Source organism: Python bivittatus, unplaced genomic scaffold (assembly GCF_059951505.1).
Source record: "Python bivittatus isolate LINGU-HERP-01145 unplaced genomic scaffold, Pbiv_v1 ctg000020_np1212, whole genome shotgun sequence".
NCBI lineage: Eukaryota > Metazoa > Chordata > Lepidosauria > Squamata > Pythonidae > Python > Python bivittatus.
Genome location: NW_028277030.1, coordinates 68,953,957 through 68,975,767, shown reverse-complemented (window position 1 = coordinate 68,975,767; position 21,811 = coordinate 68,953,957). Strand labels below are relative to the sequence as shown.

Below are 21,811 nucleotides of genomic sequence, written 5' to 3'. Positions count from 1 at the left end.
GGTCCAGTACTAATTACTGTATGATATATATTTCTGTTTCTATTAGTGCTCGAAATGTGACTGACATCTAGTGGTGCATCATGTGTGCTACATATGAGCTGTTTCTTGGTATCCCATCCCCATCCCCAGCTCCTTCTAGCTCCACAGCAAGTATTTTTAAATTAAGAACTATGGACAGAGGCTACTTAACTACCTGCACTGCCACAACAATGCAGTGTGATAGTATAATACAATATTTGCATTCCATCAACTGACCAAGGGATTTAAACGAATGAGAAACAGAAGACAAACTAACCCTTCAAAATCTGAAAACCTTGCCCCTTTTCATAATTTTAACAAGAGAACTTCCAAGAACTGCAAAATAGAGTCTCATCTTCCTCAATAGATTGAACCTTCCTCATTTGACCTCTGCCCATGCGTGGAACAAGAATTCAGATCATGCCCAACCTACAGGCGGTATGATTTGCAATCCAACCTATCTAGTGCCATTAAGTTGTGGAAGATGGTAGACGACTGCTTTTCTATATACTACACACTGGTGTGAAAAAATGGAGACAGAAGTATGAATCTGTGAGAATAAGGCACCTTTTAGAATGTAAGCTGCTGGGAGTTGTTTTCTGAATCTGGGCAGTAAATAAATACACATGCATGTTTGTCATTGAAGTGACCCTTTTTCTGATTCTGTTTATTGTCACAAGGTTTTACTCTGTATTTTCACTTCAAGGGTCACCAGTAGAGAAATTATTAAGGAATGTGATGTATTAAACTGTTAGTAAGGATTGCTTGAATGATTTTTTACAATGGAATTCCCTTTCTTTACTGAGAACATGAAGAATACTGTTAGCCATTGGCCTCTATACACAGGAGCTGCTAAAAGCAAGAATAGATTTGCCCCAAGACTGAATTTTAGTCTGGATGAAGAAACTAGTAGTGGGTCTGCAGACAGGGAGATAGTGCTCTGAAATCACTGCTTGCAGACTTTGTTTTGTTTTACATGTTGTTTCCTTCTTTACAGTTACTTTATGTGGGCCGTTCAAATATTGGACCCTTTCCAGCCCCATTTCAGCAGTCTGAAATATATGGCCTAAGACAACTATATCATGAGGGACTAGATTCCCGCCTTTCATTTGTTAACCCTTTGTTTACTCAGAGATGTTTCTGAGGAAAAAAAAAGATCTTTGTAAATGCCTTACTCCAGGTAAGTTCCTAGGGCCAGGTTAATTCATAAACTAACTTTCATTCATTCAGCCGAGCAGAAACAAGTAACTTAGTCCTCTCCACTCAATAGGTTGGCAATGAAGCCATTTGAAAAGATTTATTTTGATGTCATGGCATACTAAATGGTCCCTTGAGTTATGTTAGTCTCTTCACTCATCTCAAAGCATTTTCCTGCTAGGTTACAACACACACACACCCCTGCTTTTTGGGGGGGGGGAATGACAGGGGAGAGTGAGGAGAACTGCACTGAGGAGCTGCAACCTCGGGGGAGGGGACCCTCTCTGGGATGCTGAAAGTGAAAGAAAATAGCAACTGCAGCCCTTTTGACTGGAAGGGAAATTATTTAGGGACGATTTGAGGATTACCTATGTGTGTGTGTGTGTGTGTGTATGTATTCATGCAGCAATTAAGGATCTGTAAAAGGATTAAGACAATCAGAGTTCTCAAACAAGGTGTGGAAAAATGCACACAAGATCGGTGAAAAAGTTAATCTTAAGAAAGATTCTTAGGATCTTAAGAAAACTTTCTTTTAAAAAGAAAACTCTTTTTAAATGGTACAATTTGGGTCTTTAGGGCGGCAGTACAAAACCTAGCTTTCCCTAGAGGTTCTGTCAAAGGCAAGGAGTTCATTTGGGCTTATCATACTGGGTGACTTCAATATCTGCTTTGGAGCTGGTTTATCTGGAGTAGTTCAGGAGTATAGAGCATCGTGTGACAACAGAACAGTGGGTCAATAATGAGTTGTATGAAACCAAATGCAGACCAAATGGAAGTGCATACTGTGACTGGCATAATGGAGTGGCATCTATTATGTGATTCCCACCCCCCTCACACACACACATTAAATTCTGTATACAAAAGCCATAATGTGGTACACGATCATGCAGAAGAATCACTGAAGTTTTATTAACTAAAATTTATTCTGGTTCATCTGTTGCTGTCCAGAATTTATATTTCTATAAAAGGGCAATAACTATACATAAAAATTTGGTCCTATTTATTTATTGTGCATAATATTTCTATTTAGATTCTCTACTTTAAAAATTACAAATGATGGCTATTTGTCAGTATTCTCACCTTAAGAAAAATACTTCTGGGAAAAAAAGTTCAGTCTTGATTCCAGAAAAGACTAAATGCATAAATTAAGTGCATTCAATACCATAGGCTCTTTTCTGTTCCTTCCTTATCTAACAAAATTACTATAACTTTTGGAAGCCTTCCTTTAAAAAAAATGTATAAAGAAAGATTGTTGAGTTTGTATATGCATGTGCATTTTAATTTTAAAGGTGGATGCAGGGTATAAATTAATAATTAGGGTGGATGGGACCATCAGTATGTGTATGTGTGTGAGTTAATTATATTGTATTAATTAGCTTTTGTCCTGGTCCATCACCTATTTTATCCTGGGCCCTTTTATTCTTTGGTATATAGCTTCTAGCCTAAAAAGATTATATCGTCCTGCTTTTGCACATATCTACCATAAAGGATGAGCCACTAATACAAATATTGTTTATCCAACTACACAGATTCTTGAATTTCTTTGAAGTCAAGGAAAATGAGTACTACTGCTACTTTTTCCAACCAGTGCCAGTTCCAACCTCAGCATGTCACTGAAGATGATGAAGGACAATCTGAAATCTACCTGTGTGTTTTGTGGTATGGAGGTGAGCTGGGAATTGTTTATTATGACACTGGAGACTGCTCAGTATATTTCATGTCTGACACACCTGACAATGAAGACCTCAAACTGCTTCAGAAAGTGGTGGATGAGGTATCTCCCAAATGTATATTGAGTAGTGCCAAACAAGATTCTAACATAGCAAAATTTCTGACCAATATAGGTGCCACTGAGGGAGAAAAGCCGGAAGGAGGAAAACTGGAGGTTGTTCTCTATCCAAATATGGATTTTGGTTTAGAAGTAAGCAAACAAAGGATTCTATCTAGACAATTCCCTTTTGTCCCCTCTCACATGACGGCAACAGAGAAAATTATTTATTTGTCCTCTATTTTACCTTTTGAGAGCCCTCTTGTACTAAGAGCATTAGGAGGACTGCTAAAATTCCTTGATAGGAGAAGGCCTGGAGTTGAACTAGAAGATAGTCATATTGTTGTCCCCATCCTGGCCTTTAAAAAGTTTGTATTGACAGATATTGTAAATGTGGATCAAGACACTTACTGCGTACTGCAGATTTTAAAAAGTGAAGCACATCCTTCTGTGTATAAACAGGCCAATGGGAAGAAAGAAGGACTCAGCTTATATGGGATTCTGAACCACTGTAGGTGCAAGTGGGGAGAGAAACTGATGAGACTGTGGCTCATGAGGCCCACCAGCAACTTTACAGAGCTTAATAAACGACTGGATGTTATCCAATTCTTTTTGTTAGCTCAGAACCATGAAACAATTCTGACCCTACAGGAATGTCTTAAAAATATAAAAAATGTACCTCTGATTCTTAAGAGGATGGCTCTTTCTAACACAAAGGTAAGTGACTGGCAGGCACTGTATAAAACTGTTTACAGTGCTGTGTGCCTAAGAGATAAATGTCGCTCCCTCCCCAGCACCATTGAGCTTTTCCAGACAATTTCGCATGTCTTCACTGATGATCTACACTATATAGCCAGCCTAATTAGCAAAGTAGTAGATTTTGAAAGCAGCATCTCGGAAAACCACTTCATTGTCAGACCAAATGTAGACCCCATAATTGATGAAAAGAAACGAAAACTAGTGGGGCTTTCAGACTTTCTTACAGAGGTAGCTCGCAAAGAACTAGAGGACCTGGATAATAGAATTCCATCCTGCAGTGTTATTTATATTCCTTTAATAGGATTCTTACTGTCTATTCCACGGCTGCCCACAATGGTGGGCAAGACTGACTTTGAGATTGAAGGTCTAGATTTTATGTTCTTGTCAGAAGAAAAGCTGCATTATCGCAGTGCCAGGACAAAGGAATTGGATAGCTTGCTTGGTGACCTTCACTGTGAAATACGAGATCAGGAAACATTAATCATGTACCAGCTACAGTCTAAGATCCTGGAAAAATCTGCAGTACTTAGTGATGTGATTGAATATACAGCACATTTGGATGTGCTGTTATCCATGGCAGTGATGGCTCGAGAGAATGGATATATCCGACCTCGCTTCTCTCATTCTCATATTATCCACATAAAAGATGGAAGACACCCTCTGATGGAGTTATGTGCAAAAACTTTTGTGCCTAACTCAGTGGACAGCAGTGAAACCTATGGCCGGATTAAGCTCCTTACTGGGCCTAATTCATCTGGTAAGAGTGTGTATCTAAAACAAGTAGGTCTTATTACATTTATGGCCCTAATTGGCAGTTATGTCCCTGCTACTGAAGCTGAAATAGGAACTATAGATGGAATTTATACAAGGATCCATAGCAGAGAATCAGTATCTCTTGGACTGTCCACTTTCATGATTGATCTTAACCAGGTAGCTAAAGCAGTGAATAATGCCACTGAAAAGTCTTTGGTGTTAATTGATGAATTTGGCAAAGGTACAAATACTGTGGATGGCCTCTCTCTTTTGGCTGCTGTGCTAAGGCACTGGATAACACAAGTGAGCCAGTGCCCATACATTTTTGTTGCCACTAATTTCCATAGCTTGATGCAGCTGAAGCTCTTGCCCCATACTCCTCTTGTGCAATACCTGACCATGGATACCCATCAAGACGGAGATGAACTTGTATTTTTCTATCAGATTAAAGAAGGTATGTCCACTGTCAGCCATGCAGCCAATATTGCAGCTTTGGCTGGCATGCCATCCAAAATTATTGACCGAGGAGTAGAAGTATCAGAGCTGTTTCGCAATGGAAAACCTATCCAACGTACTGACCATCCCTCAAAAGAAAAACAGATGCAAAGCTGCAAATCCCTGGTGGATAAATTCCTCTCCCTAGATCTTGATAATTCCCAAGTGGATTTAACAGCATTTATGAATCAAGAGGTGTTACCTTCTTCAGCTTCCATACTGTAGCCTATTAACTTAGAGTGATATGATTAGAGAACATATAAATAATTGTAATACATACAGTACATAAATAATAGAACTGTACAGTATAGTATATACTGAATTGTACAAAGTAGGAAATACATTAAAAAGAAATGCTACTCTTTGTTCTTTGTCATATACAAAAGTCTGAAAAATCCACAATCCACCAAACTGAGTTTCACCCATTAGCCCTTTGTTATGTTTTATCAAGTGCTTGGCACATCCAACCACCATATCCCATTTTGCCATATATGAGGTAACAAAACTATGATCCCGATCCTGCTAAGCCACCATTACAGCTACTGTTATTTTTGATGAACTGTAAATATGTATGCATGAGTAAATTACAACTGAAATTAAATTTAAAAGAGTATTTATAGATTTCCCTGTTTTTCTGTGAACATACTTGTCAATGATGTGATATTTTAAAACACAAGTGGGCTATGTTCAGGATACTTACCTTTTCTTCCACCGATAACTAATTTCTAAATTAGTGTTATGCACATTAAATATGTCCATAACACAAAAGTAGTCCAGAAAATCTACAGTGCAAAAACATTTAAATGCAAAGAAACTGGGGTTAATATTCCTTTTTTAATAGTAGATTTTCTTTGCCTTGTTGTGTATGTTAAATTGCTTGTATTCTGGTATTCCAAAAAGTAACATCTACTATTGCTTCATGTTGGTATAACTTCCAAATGTCCCAGTCTCTTTAGCTTTACAATAGAACTCTTTAATTCAGAACATTCAGATATTTTGCATACTGAAAAAAACCCTTTGTTACTGGTTACTAAATAAATTGTAATACATGAAATAGGGTTAGTTGAGGCATAACCATAGATGGCAGTATATGATCAAGTCTAGAAGATTATATTTCTCTCTCCCTCTCTCTCTTTTTTTTTTAGTTTGCCATTGCACCAGAGCAGCAACCTATGGCTTGCATTTGTAACTGTACATGTAAATCCATACTATTTTTAAATCATTCATTATGGGTGACATTACATCAAGAATGAGATACTGGTCCTGTTTAGATGAGAATGCAAGTAAAATCATACATGAACTTGTTATAATTATTAGTAACTATTATTATTACTACTAGTAATTATTAGAAACTACAGTTTCATTATTTACTTTGAATGCTTGCTAGTGGTGAGACAGTTTTCATCCTATAAAACGGAGATGTATCTCTTAAATTTCTTGATTCATAGTGAAAAAAGAACTCCAGAATTTGATAAGAGTACAGTAAAGCTAGAAGTATTGGGGAGTCAGAGTGACCCCCAATATAATTTATATGATAACAAACAAAGCTGCTAACAATCTTATTGCTCTCAGTGTATTTTTTTCTGAGTTCAAATTGTTCTAAAATTTTCAACTATATTATTCATAATCTTGGGAAAAATAATAAATATACTTCCAAAAATACAAAATGTCATAATTCTATTTTAATGCTTTTTTTAAAATATATTTTTCTGCATCTTATCTGCAAGCATCTTCACACTGGCTACACTTATATTATTTTCCTTATTACTCAAAGGCTTCAGTTCTATGAACATTTACTTTGGAAGTAAAATGAGAGAATGACTTCTAAGTGGACAGGTAAAAGGTTACACTACCAATATTTATGAGGATAAAAATGAAATAACAGTTATTTGATTTTACCTCAAATTAAAATTAATGCAAACAGAATCTGCATTTATGTAAGTATGCCTATAAACCGATATATATCCTATATATATAGGATCCTAGTTTCTTACAACTAAGGGCAATTTACATACTCCCTTTTCCAGATCCTCCATTATAAAATATGTGTAATTATTAATAGCAGAGGCCTTTCTTCCATGTATTTATTATAGCCCAAACAAACGATTGCTTGGATCCAGCAATTCTTTATATATATATATATATATTTTTTTAAAAACCTGATCCTATGAGTTGGGAATTACTCTAAAAAAGCATGGAAACTACAGAGGAAGATGAAATTTATAAAAATGCCCTCTCCCCAGATCGAAGTTTTTTTATTTAAGAAAGGGCTATACAACATCCAAGCTGAAGTTAATAAAGACGTTTTGTATATAACTGTTTTTCAAATTCTCAGACCTGTAATTACGCTGTCTGTCTGTTGAGTTAGATGTCAACTGTGAGATAACGTCTGTATGGTTTCCCCGAGAACAGAACGCTGGTGCATCTGTCACTCAGCTACATTCAAATGTAAAATCATATCATAAAAATATATAACATGCGGACGATCTAAATCGTTACAGAGCAAGCTGCCTTTCGGCCATATTGTGGTTACTTTACCTGCTTTTGTAGTTTTGGGGATTTTGACAACTTCATGAAGGTCAGGTGAGGCTTAAAAGCTTTGTCATCTACGATGACACCTTTTTCTTGAAACATCTTCTTCACAATTTCTAGGTAAAAAAAACGGAAAGACTCAGAGGCAAATGAGAGGATGAGAAATATCCGTTTCATGGAAAAAAGAAGAATCCAGTGAAAAGAGAGAACACTTTAATTTACCTCTAAATTACCTACAGCTAAACCATATAATTTCCCACTTGTAACATTAATTGCATAACATTATTATGCAGATTATTTCTTGGTGAAAGCAGGAATACTACCCTCCACACATGCTGTATGGTGATACACAAGGGTCGCCTTATCTGAGATCTCTGTCACACTTAATTTTGCTATTACCGGGGTGCTTGAGAGCAAACTGTCAGCTCAGATCTGCTTCAGGCATACTAATGCTGAATCACATTGTGTGTTAATCTTAAATATATTTGGCAAGTCAGTAGTAAGGGAAACACTATTGCGACTTTTACAAAAAAAAGATGATCAAGCAGCAGAACGATTTTTAGTCTACTGCAATGTTTAAATCTTAGACTGATCTGTCAAGAGGTTGAATGTTTAATTATAATAACATATTTAAAATAGGAAAACTGGAATTGTAGAACCACAGAGCTGGAAGGTCCACTGAGTCCAACATCCTGCTCAGTGCAAGAATCTAAATCAAAGCATTCTTGACACATGGCTATCTAGCCTCTACTTGAAGACATCCACTGAAGGGGAATCTACCACCTCTCTAGGTTCCACTTCAAGGTGCTCTGAGTGTTTTTTTTTACGTTCAACTGGATTCTGCCTTCCTGTAACTTAAATCCATTCTTCTGAATCCTGCACTCTCGAGAGAACAAGGGTTGTTCTTCTATATGATATCTCTTCAAGTATTTAAAGAATGCTATCAGTCATCTTTTCTCAAGGCCCTGTTTCTCCAATATCTCTTCATAGGAATTAGTTTCTAGTTCAATGATCATTTTCTGAATCTTTTCAGTTTTCCTCAATCTGTCTTGAAATATGGTACCCAGAACTGGACACAACATTCAAGATGAGGTTTGGCCAAAGTAGAATGATTACTACTTGTCATCTGGAAATTATACTTCTATTGATGCAGTCTGAATTTGCATTTGTCATCTTTGCAATTATATCAGTTGGCTTATATTCAGTTTGTAATTACTTACTGTTCCAATATCTGTTTCATAAGTACTCTTACCAAATCAGGTATTCTCCATTCTATAGCTGTACCTTTGATTTTTGTTTGATTAGTGAAGAACTTTGCGCTTGTCACTTTCAATTTTCACTTTATTACCTTCAGCCTATTTTCTTAGCTTACTATGTTTGTTTTTAATTTCATTTCTGTCTTCTGGTATATTAGCTTTCTCAGCCAATCTTCTATCATCTGCAAACTGATAAGCATTCCCTTCACCACTACATCCAAATCATTAATTAAAACACTGAAAAACAGAGGGCTGAGGACTGATACATGCAGTATCCTTTCTCCAATTTGATGAGGAACCACTGACAAGCACTCATTGAATATGATGTTCAAGCCAGCTATGAATCCATCTAATGATCATGCCATCCAGTCCATACCTAATAGCTTTTTAATCAGCATGTAATGGAGTCTTTTATCAAATGCTTTTCTGCAATTAAGGTATAACTTGTCTAATTTGGCCAGATTTGTTCTTGACAAATGCATGCTGATGTCTAGCTATTACCAAATTGTTTTCAAGATCCTTACAGATCAATCTTTTTATGAACTACCACAGAATCTTCACAGGTATTGCTGTCAGGCTGACTGCTCTATAGTTGCTTGGATTTTTTTTTTTTTTTTGAAGATAAGAACATTTGCTCTCCTTCAATCATCTGGCACTTCAGTTCTTCAGAGTGTCTCAAAACCTAATACACAAAGCTTCATCAAGACTATTAGCTAGTTCCTTCAGTACTCTAAGTTAATCTGGTCCTGAACATTTAAACAGGTTTTCCATAACATGTTTCTATCAGTCCATTCAGCCTGCCCTTCACAATTCAATGTGGAATTGATTTTTGTTGGAGAAAACTGGTCCAAAATAGGAGCTAAGTAGCTCTGCATTTTCTTTTTTACCTTCTTCACTGAGCAGCTGATATACCTATTTTTTTATTTTCCTTTGTTAATATAGTATAGTCCTAGATCAAAAAACTGTCCCTTTTGAAGTTTTGAAACAAGCTGCAGTTATCTGATCCAAGGTTTATATTAAATTTGAATGTTAATATCAATGATTTATTGGAATTTTTCAGTATCTCCCTCTGACATCCATTTCCCATTTAATTTCCTTTGCTTTATTTTCATGCAAAGAAACCTGTGATATTTACAGTTGTTAGCACAGCTGGATTCAGATTTCATACCTCAGTAACCTTTCACAGACATGCCCTCTATTTTTCTATTTGAACAAGAAACCTCAGTCCGGCCTATTCAGAGATTCTGTGTAAAATAGGACTGCACAGGGCTGAGTCCTTTCTGTTCTATCTCTGTCTTCACCAGCCCATTTCTGCATTCAACTGAATATTTACTTATGAACCTATTTTATAAGAGAAGGAAAAAATTTTTTTGTCACTATTGTTCCTCTGTTTTAAATATTTCTAGAATCAGAAATATAAATCTGCAACTGCATGACCTTCAAATAACCTACAGGTAGTCCTTGTTTAGTTAGCACAATTGGGACCAGCAACTTGGTCATTAAGCAAAGTGGTCACTAGCTGAAATCACAACTCTGCTTACAACCTTACTTCAGCTTTCCTTTGCTTTACAGACTTGTGAAAGTTATAAATGTGAGGATTAGTTGTAAAGTTACTTTTACTGTTTTACTGTTGTAAAGTTACTTTTAGTTGTAAAGTTACTTTTACTGTTTTACTGTTGTAACTGCGAATGGTCACTAAATGAGGACTACCTGTATTACCTCTCAAAATTAAGACATATGTTGAAAGGCAGAATGACATCAGAACTACAGCTACTGATTATAGCCCCATAAACATGGCAGAGATAAAGTTGTAGCACTAAACAAAACTTGCTCAAGCTTGAAAAAGGAAAAGCTAAAAACTGCTTGTCTACAAAATATGAAATACAGGCAGTCCCCGGGTTATGAATGAGATCCCTTCTTAAGTGTCTTTTAAGTCAAATGTGTAAGTAAGTCAGAACAGGTTATTAACACAGTGTTAACAGCAATGTGATCCAACTTAAAATGGTGGAGGGCATTCTCTTCCCTTGAGCCAATGAACCACTGAAGCCGCACAATGTCTTCATGAGTAGAGTCACAAAGTAGTGTGTGCGTTTGTTATTATGAACCATTGTATTTAACTCAAATTTTTAATATAATAGGCTTTATGGCACTCCGTTTGTAAGTATAAGTTGTCCGTAAGTCGAATGTTCTTAACCTGGAGACTGCCTGTACTTTACTAAGCAGTGGAAATTATAAACTTTTAAAATTTTAATAAAACTAGGAAAGATTACAGAAATGATCAGAAAAACAACTATATAGAAGAAGCAAGAGCACAGTAATAAAAGATCTCTCTGCAATGAGTACCATCAAAGGATATCAATGTTTGTTTTAAAAAAAAAACTGGGTAAATTTTGAGAAAGAATTGCACAGAATGCTTTTGTAAAATCACTCACTCACTCACTCACTCACACACACACACACACACAAAACCTTCAAAGGCCATATGAAAGGCAGTACTTTTCAAATGGTGTTCTTAATTGCTTGTTTACTAAGGCAGAAAGCTCCTCTGAAACATCTTATTTGATGCTGATTTCAGTCTTCTCCTGCAATGTACAACAGTGGGGGTTCATTGATCATTTTCTAGGATACTTTTGAGTTCATTCGGGTCCAACATATTTCAGCTGTACCTTGTGAAAAGCGGTAATGTCTGTTGTGCCCTAGAATCTCCTACATGGATTAGGTTGCAAATGCATAAAAAATAATTGATAATTAGAATCCAATTCCACAAGCAAGAGTTTAAAAAATTCATATTCTTAAGCAATGATTGCCTGGATTACAGTTATAAACAGGATATTACTGGGGAAAATTTTATAAATGTCTGTATAAACAAAATACAGCTATATAATTTGTTTAAACTTACAGTAGAAAAGGGATTTGCATCCTTCAGTTAATTAGCTTGTTACATTTGTATCCTGATTTTTGTACGGAAGCTCAAGGCAGTTTACATAGCACTCCCTCTATATTTTTCCCACAACTCTGTGAGACAGGTTGTGCAGAGAGAATGAGCGGCCTATTCTCCTCCTGTAAGCTTCCATGGCATGTTAGTTTTCTCTTTTCACTTTAAAATTAATCAGCTATTTGCCTGTTTCAATGCCTGTATAGAGGTACTGAGATAAATTTGGCTGAAAATATTAAAATTAATTTCAAATTAATTTTGGTAGAATCATAATATTACAGCATTATTGGAAGAGCTAGATGGATAATTTCCAGCCCTTTTTTGTTTGGGATACAGTTTTTAAAGCTGTAAATGGGGGAAAGGGTACTGGGGAAGAGGCAATAATTTTCAGTGTGATTTCAGGATTTTGGGGGTAAAAATGAGATGCTGGGGGTGCATGTAACCCATGCCTTGACCAACTCTGGGGTGGGGAAAGCCTTGCTGGTACTATTATGACATTTACATAATAAAAGTATTATTGAATTTAGTCAAACTCTGAATAAGTAGTTAGAGGTGGGTTTCAGACTGAAAGTAGTGTCCAATAAAACCAGATGCTTCATGACTAATCTGGTAATGTATGCTAGTGTAGAATGGCAGCTGCTATAGTTCTAATTTTATGCAAAACTCCAGAATAGGAAGAGGAGGAATTCTGCATTGCTGGTTCATCCTGAAATTAAGACTTATGCAGTACCCTTCCCAGCCCACTGGAGCAAAATCACTGTGATACAGAAACTATCTGCACCTGAGATTTCCTCAGCAAGAATGGAAGCCTTCTAAACTATTGCCATTTGTTGCCAAGCTCAATTAAGATGTCTGTCTCCTCTTCCTGAAGCTTGTTGTTTGGGAGAAGTAACAGAGAAGGCCAGAAACAAAGGAAAAATGAAAATGACAGAGAGAAAGGAGGACTACCTGCACCCTGTTCTGCTTCTAGCTATACCTCCTGCTTGTTTCAGTCTTACTCATTCTAGGAAAATGTGGCTTTTGACAAAAAAAAAAAAAAAGGTTCTTTACCCACTTAATATACTGTTTAATTTATTTGACTTCTCTGGAAACCTGGAAAACTCTAGAATGATTATCTTGTGTTATAAACATGGGCAAAAATCTGAGGGACAATGGTTTACTTGGCAGAAATTTGGGGTTCAAGAGGAACTTGGACTACTGAATTTATTCTGACATTGCTATTAACCACATCTACTAACTAAATGGAACTTTTATGCTACATGAATTTTGAACCACACAAATATTCTGGAACTACAAACATTGTGTCTAATGGCTATACTTTAAATAAAGACTTCTTGTAGTCCCTAATGCATTCCCTCCTTACGTTGTTTGCTGGGTAATGCTTGTAGTAAATGTAGGCTTTTATGAAATAATAGTCCAATTTCTTGCTACAAAGAGCCAGGGTAAGTGCTGCTAACACATTGTCAATGAAGACACACGCAGTTTCAAACACATAAGCTTTTCAATTATTAGTTGTGTGCTGTCAGCACAAAATAGGTAAGGAAAGAAAGGTCATTGTTTGAGGTAAATGTTTTCTCACAGCCTAACAATAAGAAAATGTATTTCCAATTACTCTCCATTCACTTTCCCTGAGGTTGCAAGATGCATGTAAGATAAAAAAAAGCTTCACTTGTAGCTGTCGAGATGTTGATGCACCAAGTGTCACAGCACAAGTACTTTAGTCATATTTGGGAATCATTATCATAAGGTACGGGATGCCAAGGGCATTTCAATACTGGTCCTCTTTGTCACCAAACAGATCTTTTTTTATAACTGTACCTTCCTGGACATAAGCTGCAATATCTATTTTAATCAAGAGATGTACAGTAATTGTACATCTCAACATTCTCAAGAGATGTATAGTAATTGTCTTCTATTCCAAAACTGAGTGAGTTGAAAATAGCGCACATACAAACCTAGAAGATACTCATCAGCATCATTTTTACGAAAACATGTTTCAGTCTCTTGAGCTGTATTAAAAGTTGTTTTCAGCCATAAGTATAAATATAGTGCATATCCCAAGACTGCTCTCACTCTAGAGATGCTCAATAATTATTTTTATTCTAGTTCCTTTTCACTTTCTCAGTTTCATGATATATGTGGTATGGCTTGCTCCATACCAATGGCTTGTGTCCCTTCATTCAGCATAGCAAGAAAATCCAATCATGAAGGAGCCATACTAATTTTTAAAACGAATAAGACATATTTACATTTTCTGCAAAATTAGCAGTTATTTCAGTTACAGACCAGTCTTAAAGCCAACATGAGCTTAGATTGTTATTTATATAAACAATGCAGCAGCGTTCCAAAGTAACAGCAATAAAACTATGTTGAATTGGTCAACTGTTGACACATATAGTAGCAATTGCCCAAAATCTAGCCACTTTCTCTAAAACAACTTTTAATACAGCTTTAATGCAGCTTAATACTGCATCCTGATCTGGTAAGATGAAAAATATTTTATATTCATCTGTTACTCTGGCATTGTTATTAAAATAAAATGTAACATACATTAGATGAGAGCCTCTATAAAAGAGAACGTGTAACAGTCCATAACCCTCTGCCTCATATCACATGGATAAACATATTCAAGAAATGATGTTGCAGCAATGTTTCCACAAAAAGTACCACATTATAATTTGCCAGTGTAAAATCTTTTTGTTGTTGTTGATAGTACTGACCTCCTAAAGTGCTCAGAGGGGTAAAACCTGGCCTAATGTCAAGTGAAAGGGCATCATATTCCAATCCTCTGAAGTTCAGTCTCCTGTAGTTGTTAGAAGCCAATTTACTCCTATCAAAGCTCTAAAACTAGAAAAGCAAGGTAAATCTGTAAGACTGAATGCCATGTTTTGAGTTCAAATTCCAAAAACCACTTTGAACATGCATGAGCACGAACATAACACCAGTCCGCAACACCTTGGAGCAGCCATGCCTTTGCTTGGGATTGCATCACCAGCTGCTGAGCGCAATATTTATAGTGTTCAAGTGGACTGTTCTCCAATCATCCTCAAGCGGTGATGCTTGAGAACTTGTTCTAGTCCTCGAACCAGAAGTCAAACATTCACGTCAGCCCTTGAGGCCAAACTTACAATATGGCAGGCACTGGGACCCAAAGGCTGCTCGTAGGCCAAAGGTTTGGTGCCTAGGACCAGGCCCCATCTGCTTCCCTCCCCAGCCTATATATAGACCGGTCTCAACTGTTCCATTTTAGTGTGGCATCTAATGCCTACCGTTTTCCCAAAAACAAGAAATCAGAGACTTCATTTTTGCTCCTCTTGTTAAGAGACCCACTAGCACTAAGCTTTTGTTTTCTTTAAACTTTTTTTCCTCCTTTAATTAGGGTGTTTTTGGTTTTTTTTGGTGCCTTTGTGTCAGTCTTGACTCCTGGCAACTGCCTAGACTAGTCCCTGCAGTTTTCTTGGCAAGGTTTTTCAGAAGTGGTTTGCCCTTGGCTGCTTCCTAGGGCTGAGAGAAAGTGACTGGCCCAAGGTCACCCAGCTGGCTTCGTGCCTCAGGCGGGACTAGAACTCCTGGTCTCCTGGTTTCTAGCCAGGTGCCTAGCCAAACTGGCTCCCTAGTCTTCCAATAACTATTCCAAAAACTGAATTGTGTGCCAACATATTAGTTCCTATTCTATTTTATCCCTTCTCATTTCCCATTATGAAATTGATTCCCAATTGGCCTAGTACATGTAGTTAATATAATATTTATTTAGCAACGTACTAAGTGTGAGCTTAGTACGTTGCTAAATAATGGATCTGATTCCTATCTTCTCTGGTGGCAGGGTAGGTAATGAATGCTGGCAAGTCTCAGGCCCAAGCAGTTATCCATCTTTTCCAAAAGTCACTAGAGTTTCCAGTTGCTCCAAAAGCATCTAATCCTGGAGAGTCGGGGATTCTGAACTCATGACAATCTTACGGTGTCTCAGGAGAGGTAGCAATGGGACATGTATTGTCATGGGCTGAGGTATCATAGGACTGGAAGGGCTAGTTGTCCTGAGTTTGCTCTGGAAGGGACGAGGTACACTGGGGCCCTGCAGCTGCTGTAGATTCCATAGGAAAGGAAATGTTCAATGAGAATTTGTATTCAGTAACTGCAACGAAGTCAATGTGAAACAGAGTTACAATTTTCATTTACATGTGGCTATGATTTCCTAGGATTAAACTATTCATTCCCAAAGGAGTGTGGAGATTTATGTAACTTTTTTTCCTTTTAAAAATGTGAATACCAGAGGTAGCATAACATGACTCAAAAGTAAGGTGCCATTTAACTTTAACAAAGCACAAATTTCCAATAATTAATTTAATAATGTGGTAGCAATTTGCCATCACTTTTTTCTGAGATGTTATTTGGATTTCTCAGCCTAGTCTACAACTCTGTGACAGCAGGGGGCAGCACCTCCCTGACCATGGCTGATCTTGAGAAAGTTAATTAAAGCTCTGTGTGTGTGTGTGTGCGCGCACACATGCGCGCGCATCAACCTAATTAACAGCAGAAAATGCAGCAGTATTAACAAGACAATGCAAATTCAAAATTAATAATCATTATAATAATTATAATCAGGAAAAAGCCTAGAGAAGTATGTTATAAAAGGAACACTAAAACATTTGATCATGTTGCTCCAAAGTTTTCTTTCCTGTCCCTTTGCTAAAAAGAAAAGAAGCTACTTAAACATTTACAAGTACTGTAACACATATTAACAACCCATTGCTACAAAGGAGATGTAGACTTACAATAATTCTTTTAGCCAACTCCCATGCCAAAAGAGACAAGATAGGACCTCTTAGTATTTGAGAGACCACTACTTTACAATCAGCTGGGAACTTGAAAAAACAACCCAGAAAAATTGCTTCCATATTGTCCCCAAGAAAACAACATGGATGTATCATTAGTTATCAGCAATCAAACTTGACTTGAGTGAGACTTTTCCTTAATCAAGTTAACAAAAAGCAAAAAACCTGTAATTTCACATTTGAGGCAACATACAATTATTTTAAAAAACTGAAAGAAATCTTAAGTTCAGATTTTACATTCTTTCCTCTCCCCCACTCCCCATATTTACTGTGGTGGGATCTGGGAAGAGGGCCTTTTCTGCTGTGGCCCCCACTCTATGGAGCATCTCCCTCCCGAGGTGTGGTGTGCCCCCACTCTCATGGCCTTCAGGAAAGGTGTGAAATCCTGGCTGTGCCAGAAGGCCTGGAGGGCGGATGGGGGCTCGCACCAGTGGAGGTGGCCTGTGGGGTGATTGACTTTGCCCCCTCCATCATCTTGAATGTTTTTAGTATTTTGTATAGGGTTTGTTTTTTATATTGATTTTTAATGGATTAATTAGTTTTAATTATTTATGGGGTATTTTTAATTGTTGTCGGGGTTTTGATTTTAACTGTGAGTTGCCCAGAGTCACCCGTTGGGGAAGATGGGTGGCATACAAATTTAGTAATAAATAAATAAATAAATAAATAAATAAATAAATAAATAAATAAATAAAATAACTCACAACATGCAGCTCCTAGCGTGAGAGCTATTTCCCAGATTGATAAGGGAACTAGCAGTCATCAAAACGATACGCAGATGCAGATGGTCCCACTTCCACAGAACTACCAAGTCTCCATCTTTCTTTCACACTCCCTCTCTCATAAGAGTTCTAAGAAGCAGGAAAAGACTTTGATGCCAAAGTATGGTACATCCTGAAGCTTTATTTGAAAGAAATGCATTATTTCTGAATCGGACTTTGAGGAAGAAAGTCCTGACACCTCCATCAAAAAAGATCACCCAATCTTGCTCTACAACAGTTTTTTTCAAATCTGGCAACTTTAAGATACATGGACTTCAACTCCCAGAATTCCACAGTCGTTATGCTGGCTGGGGAATTCTGGGAGTTGAAGTCCATGCATCTTAAAATTGCCAAGTTTGAAAAACACTGCTCTACCTTCTAGAGTCTATAGCAAGTCTATGGCTGCCTCCCGTGGGGCCTATCACAGCGGTCTTTACTGTCCAAATTCGTCCCACCTACAGCTCACTAATGAACAGACTGACACGTTGCAGAGCAATACTTTGTGCTGGGGAAGAAAGAACAAAGGATAACCTTCCATAAGATGATAGCATCAAACAGTAGACTGGCAGGTTGCTTGGGAGTGCTCTTCATACTGGAAGAAGGGTGGTGGTGAGCATTTTTGAAGGACTAGACACTAGAAGCAGCGGAAATGTGGATATGCCCTCAGTCTTGCTGCTTCTGACATTCCCAGGAACAAGTAGCTGGTACTGTAGGACAGGGTTCCTCAACCTTGGCAACTTTAAGACGGGTGGACTTCAACTTCCAGAATTCCTCAGCCAGCAAGGCTGGCTGGGAATTCTGGGAGTTGAAGTCCGCCCATCTTAAAGTTGCCAAGGTTGAGGAACCCTGCTGTAGGAGACAAGCCCAATTTACACATAACCTGACCACGAGCTTTTGTATGTCCACCAATTTTCTTCCCCTCCTTTATCATATAGTTGGAAAAGACCAAAAAAGGTCACCTTAAAGGTCATCTAATCCAACTCCCTGCTTGGTACAGGATTCACTGGAGAATGCCTGGCACTTCGCCTTAAACCGTTACATGCGGCAGCCTGTTCCACTGACAGCAATTACAGTCAAGAAATCCTCCTGACATTTAGCCTGAACTTCCTTCCCTGTAAATTTTAACCCACTGGCTCTGGTCCTACCCTCTGGGGCAAAAGAGAATAAGCCCAGGCCTCCTCCTGTGTGAAAACCTTTCAGATATCTTCAGATATGAAAGCTGCTATCTTATCTCTCCTTACTTCTCTTTTAGGCTAAATGAACCCCTGTCCTTTAACTGTTCCTCATAGGGCTTGCTTTCCATACTCATCATCATCTTAGAAGCTGCCTTTTGAACTTGCTTCCATTTGACTGTTGAAATTTGACAAATTCACTATTTAAGGAACCACAGCTTCTGTCCAATTATTTATTCTAATTAATAACAATCTAGGATCAAATTACTTCATCTATATTAACAGGGGAATCAGCACAAAACTGATTTGATTTCTATTACCATATTTGCTGTCTGAGGAAATTTTAAAGTGTACATTTCTTTTTGTAAAATATATGCTTTGCACTGTGGCCAGAATGACATTTCTTCGGGTAGCAGCATTTAGAATCCCAAACGGATTCAGTGCATTCAACAAGATAACATGCTGTTTTGTTTCATTTTTTTCTAAGCACTTAGATTGCTTATTTATTTATTGATTATTTGTTTCAGTAAAAACCCTGGTTCAATTAACAGCCACTGAGATGTTTGCTCTCAGACAATGAGCACCTAACCCACAAAAAATGACAGGCATAGTAGGGGGAAAAAAGTCTTTTAAATGAATGTATTTAGAAACACAATAGGAACAAAATAAAAAGAATATTAACTTTATTTATCTATCAAATTTATATAGCTGCAGATCTCATGGATGCAAATATATTCAGTCTTGATAGCTAATATGCTGAAAAACGATCCAAAATTATGACTAAAAAGCAGAAAATGCTTCTTCAGGTCTCCCACTGCACCCCAGATCTCAATTTTGGTATAAACACTTCCTGCTTCCAAGAGATAATAGTATGGTGCTATAACTGTGTAGCCAAAAACAGTATAGCACTCAAAGTGATCTGTGTTGCACATAGTTACAGTGTGAATCTACATACATACTGAAGTCCTGCTTTGTGTCTGAACTTTTACTTCTAAATTATTTTAGAGACTTGTTGCCAAAAATTATGCAAGTTCCTCTGGAAAAGCTAGATGCTATTAGCAATCTGAACAATGCCAGCACAAGATTAGTATCTAATTAAATTTGTATAATCTGCTTGTTGGCTGACCTTAAATGCTCTCATGTCCTGTCATTTCTTTATACTGTTCTTCCTCTAAATTGCTATGGTGCAGTAATAAACAATATACAACCTAATACTCTTTTTTGCAAAGTAGAAACAATAGTTAAAACAGTATAATTATCATAACAGTACAATGGAATTAGACAATGCAACAGCCACAAATACAAGCAATCCAATATGTGTTTTTTGTCATCTGTGAAAATATCTAGCAAAGGAAACACATGATATCATGTCACTGTGTTGAAAATGTTTCCTTTGCTTACGAGTGATAGCCAATAGACAAGAACAGATTATTATGATATATATTTGTTTTTATGAGATGTATTTGGGAGCCAAGGAAGCGTTTTACGTTCCTGGAGAGTGGGGCCCACCCTGTGCAAAGTTTACTGAAGCAGGTTTCGTGGCTTTAACAGAAATAAGTTTTAGTTATAGAAGAGATATCAGGTAGGCAGAACAGCAGCAGCTAGCTAGCTAAATTCTACCAGGAGGAAAGTTAGGAGTAGAATGTTCATGTGCAAAAATAGGAAGGACAAATTTGAGATTGACAATCTCATCAACGAAGAGCAGGAAGAGTAAGAGATAAAACCACAGAGAGAACCCCTAACAATCTATAACTTTCTGTGTCTTGTGGTCAGTAGGTTACAAAAAGCTGACAGATAGTACATCTGAAGTTACATCTTCAACAACATCCAGCAACGACCCACTTCTTGTTCACCACTACACTTGCAATTTTTAGGAAAAGAATCAAGAACCTAAGGGAATAAGCCTGGTTTTTAAATTAATTAAATTGGGAAAAAAAGAATGAAACAGAAGAAAGAATAAGTGAAAAAAATACATTTAAATTGAAAAAGAAAGACAAAAATAGAGGTGCATGCAGGTTTTAGATGAATTCTGAAGCAAACTGTAGGGATTCAAAAAGATTTTTGGGGCTCCTTCCACATTTGAAACAGATGGCTTCCCACTGGCAAATACCTTCTTCTTCTATGGGATTCCCATCCACTATCGGAACTTCTCGCCTCCCATGCACGAGCAGCATTTTTTTTCCCATGTGGCAAAAGAAAACAGCGCTAAAGCTAGGAAGATGGGAGGCAGGGCAACGGCTGGGGCATTCATTTTCTTAGTATCTCCTGGAGCAGGGTTCCTCAACCTTGGTGACTTGAAGATGTGTGGACTTCAACTCCCAGAATTCCCCAGCCAGCTGGCTGGGGAATTCTGGGAGTTGTAGTCCACATATCTTCAAGTCGCCAAGGTTGAGGAACCATGTCCTGGAGCAACCAGATGGCCCTTGTTTCTTCTCCCTGCCTTGTCCTTTGAAGCTTGGAGAGAAACCCATGATGACCGAGGCTGGTGGCTTTGCCACAAATGAATATGCAGCTCAAAATGTAGTTCAAATCTGAACACTTCTGAAGCTTTGTTAATGATTTGTAGATTCAAAAGAATATGCAAATATTGGCAATGCATTTCCAAAAATAGACACATTTGGTTTTGAGGAAAATAAGAAAATAGAATGAAATAAGAGGACAAAAAAGGGGAATAATGTGACTGACAGATCAAGTTTTTAACCATAGTGAAACTATTTTCCTAGAACTCACTAATCATTCTGACTTATGGGGAAAGGATCTTGAAATCAAGTATCTTAGCACCGTTCACCACTTTTTAGCAGTTTTCTCTATAAAAATGTAGATTTCAGAATATGCCATTGTTTGCTTCATGTCCATCAACTTCAATTTTATTACTATTTCTGATTAATCCACACAATTCTCTGAAACAAGAAATATTTACAGTAATGTAAAAAAGTACACCCCATGTAAAGTTTTTTTCTTTTTTAACATCTGTAGACATATCAATATTTTATCTTCATTCAAACAGTATATAAAGGTGATGTAATTGAACCAAAAAACTAGGAAAAATTGACTTTGCACTCATTTATTTAACAAAAAATTAACAGATATGCCATTTCCTTCTGTGGAAAAAGTAAATATACCCTTGGCTCTAATACCTGGTATTGCCCCCTTTGGCAGAAACAAACTCGAGCTAAGTGTTTCTTATCATTGTGTACCAGTCTCTGACATTGATTGGGAGGACTTCTTTCCCACTCCTCCATGCAGAGTTTTTTCAGCTATGTGATGGTTGAGGGGTTTCTTGCATGCACAGCCCATTTCAAATCACCCAACATTGTCATATAAGTTAATTAG

At 37.2% G+C, this 21,811-nt stretch overlaps 2 protein-coding genes across 8 annotated transcripts in view; one reads left to right on the top strand and one right to left on the bottom strand.

Moving 5' to 3' along the window:
- AKAP7 (A-kinase anchoring protein 7) overlaps window positions 1-21,811 on the bottom strand; it is an 83,040-nt gene that overhangs the window by 35,021 nt on the left and 26,208 nt on the right. For 6 of the 7 annotated variants that reach the window (XR_015796129.1, XR_015796128.1, XM_025175801.2 and 3 more), the window contains one exon: window positions 7,529-7,638. Coding sequence is in view for 5 of the 7 variants with exons in the window: in XM_025175801.2 (XP_025031569.2) it covers window positions 7,529-7,638 (110 nt within the window). In the remaining 2 variants the exon portion in view is untranslated. Of the gene's footprint in view, window positions 1-7,332; window positions 7,427-7,528; window positions 7,639-21,811 lie in introns of those variants that run through there. The other variant, XM_088140825.1, reaches the window with a different exon arrangement.
- On the top strand, window positions 1,986-5,279 carry MSH5 (mutS homolog 5). Its single transcript, XM_007422033.2, has one exon. The coding sequence runs from the start codon at window positions 2,774-2,776 to the stop codon at window positions 5,213-5,215; it is 2,442 nt and encodes an 813-aa protein (XP_007422095.2). The 5' UTR covers window positions 1,986-2,773; the 3' UTR covers window positions 5,216-5,279.

Bases quoted from the DNA above. Each gene is read 5' to 3' on its own strand.
- MSH5 (XM_007422033.2), top strand. From the start codon at position 2,774: ATGAGTACTACTGCTACTTTTTCCAACCAGTGCCAGTTCCAACCTCAG.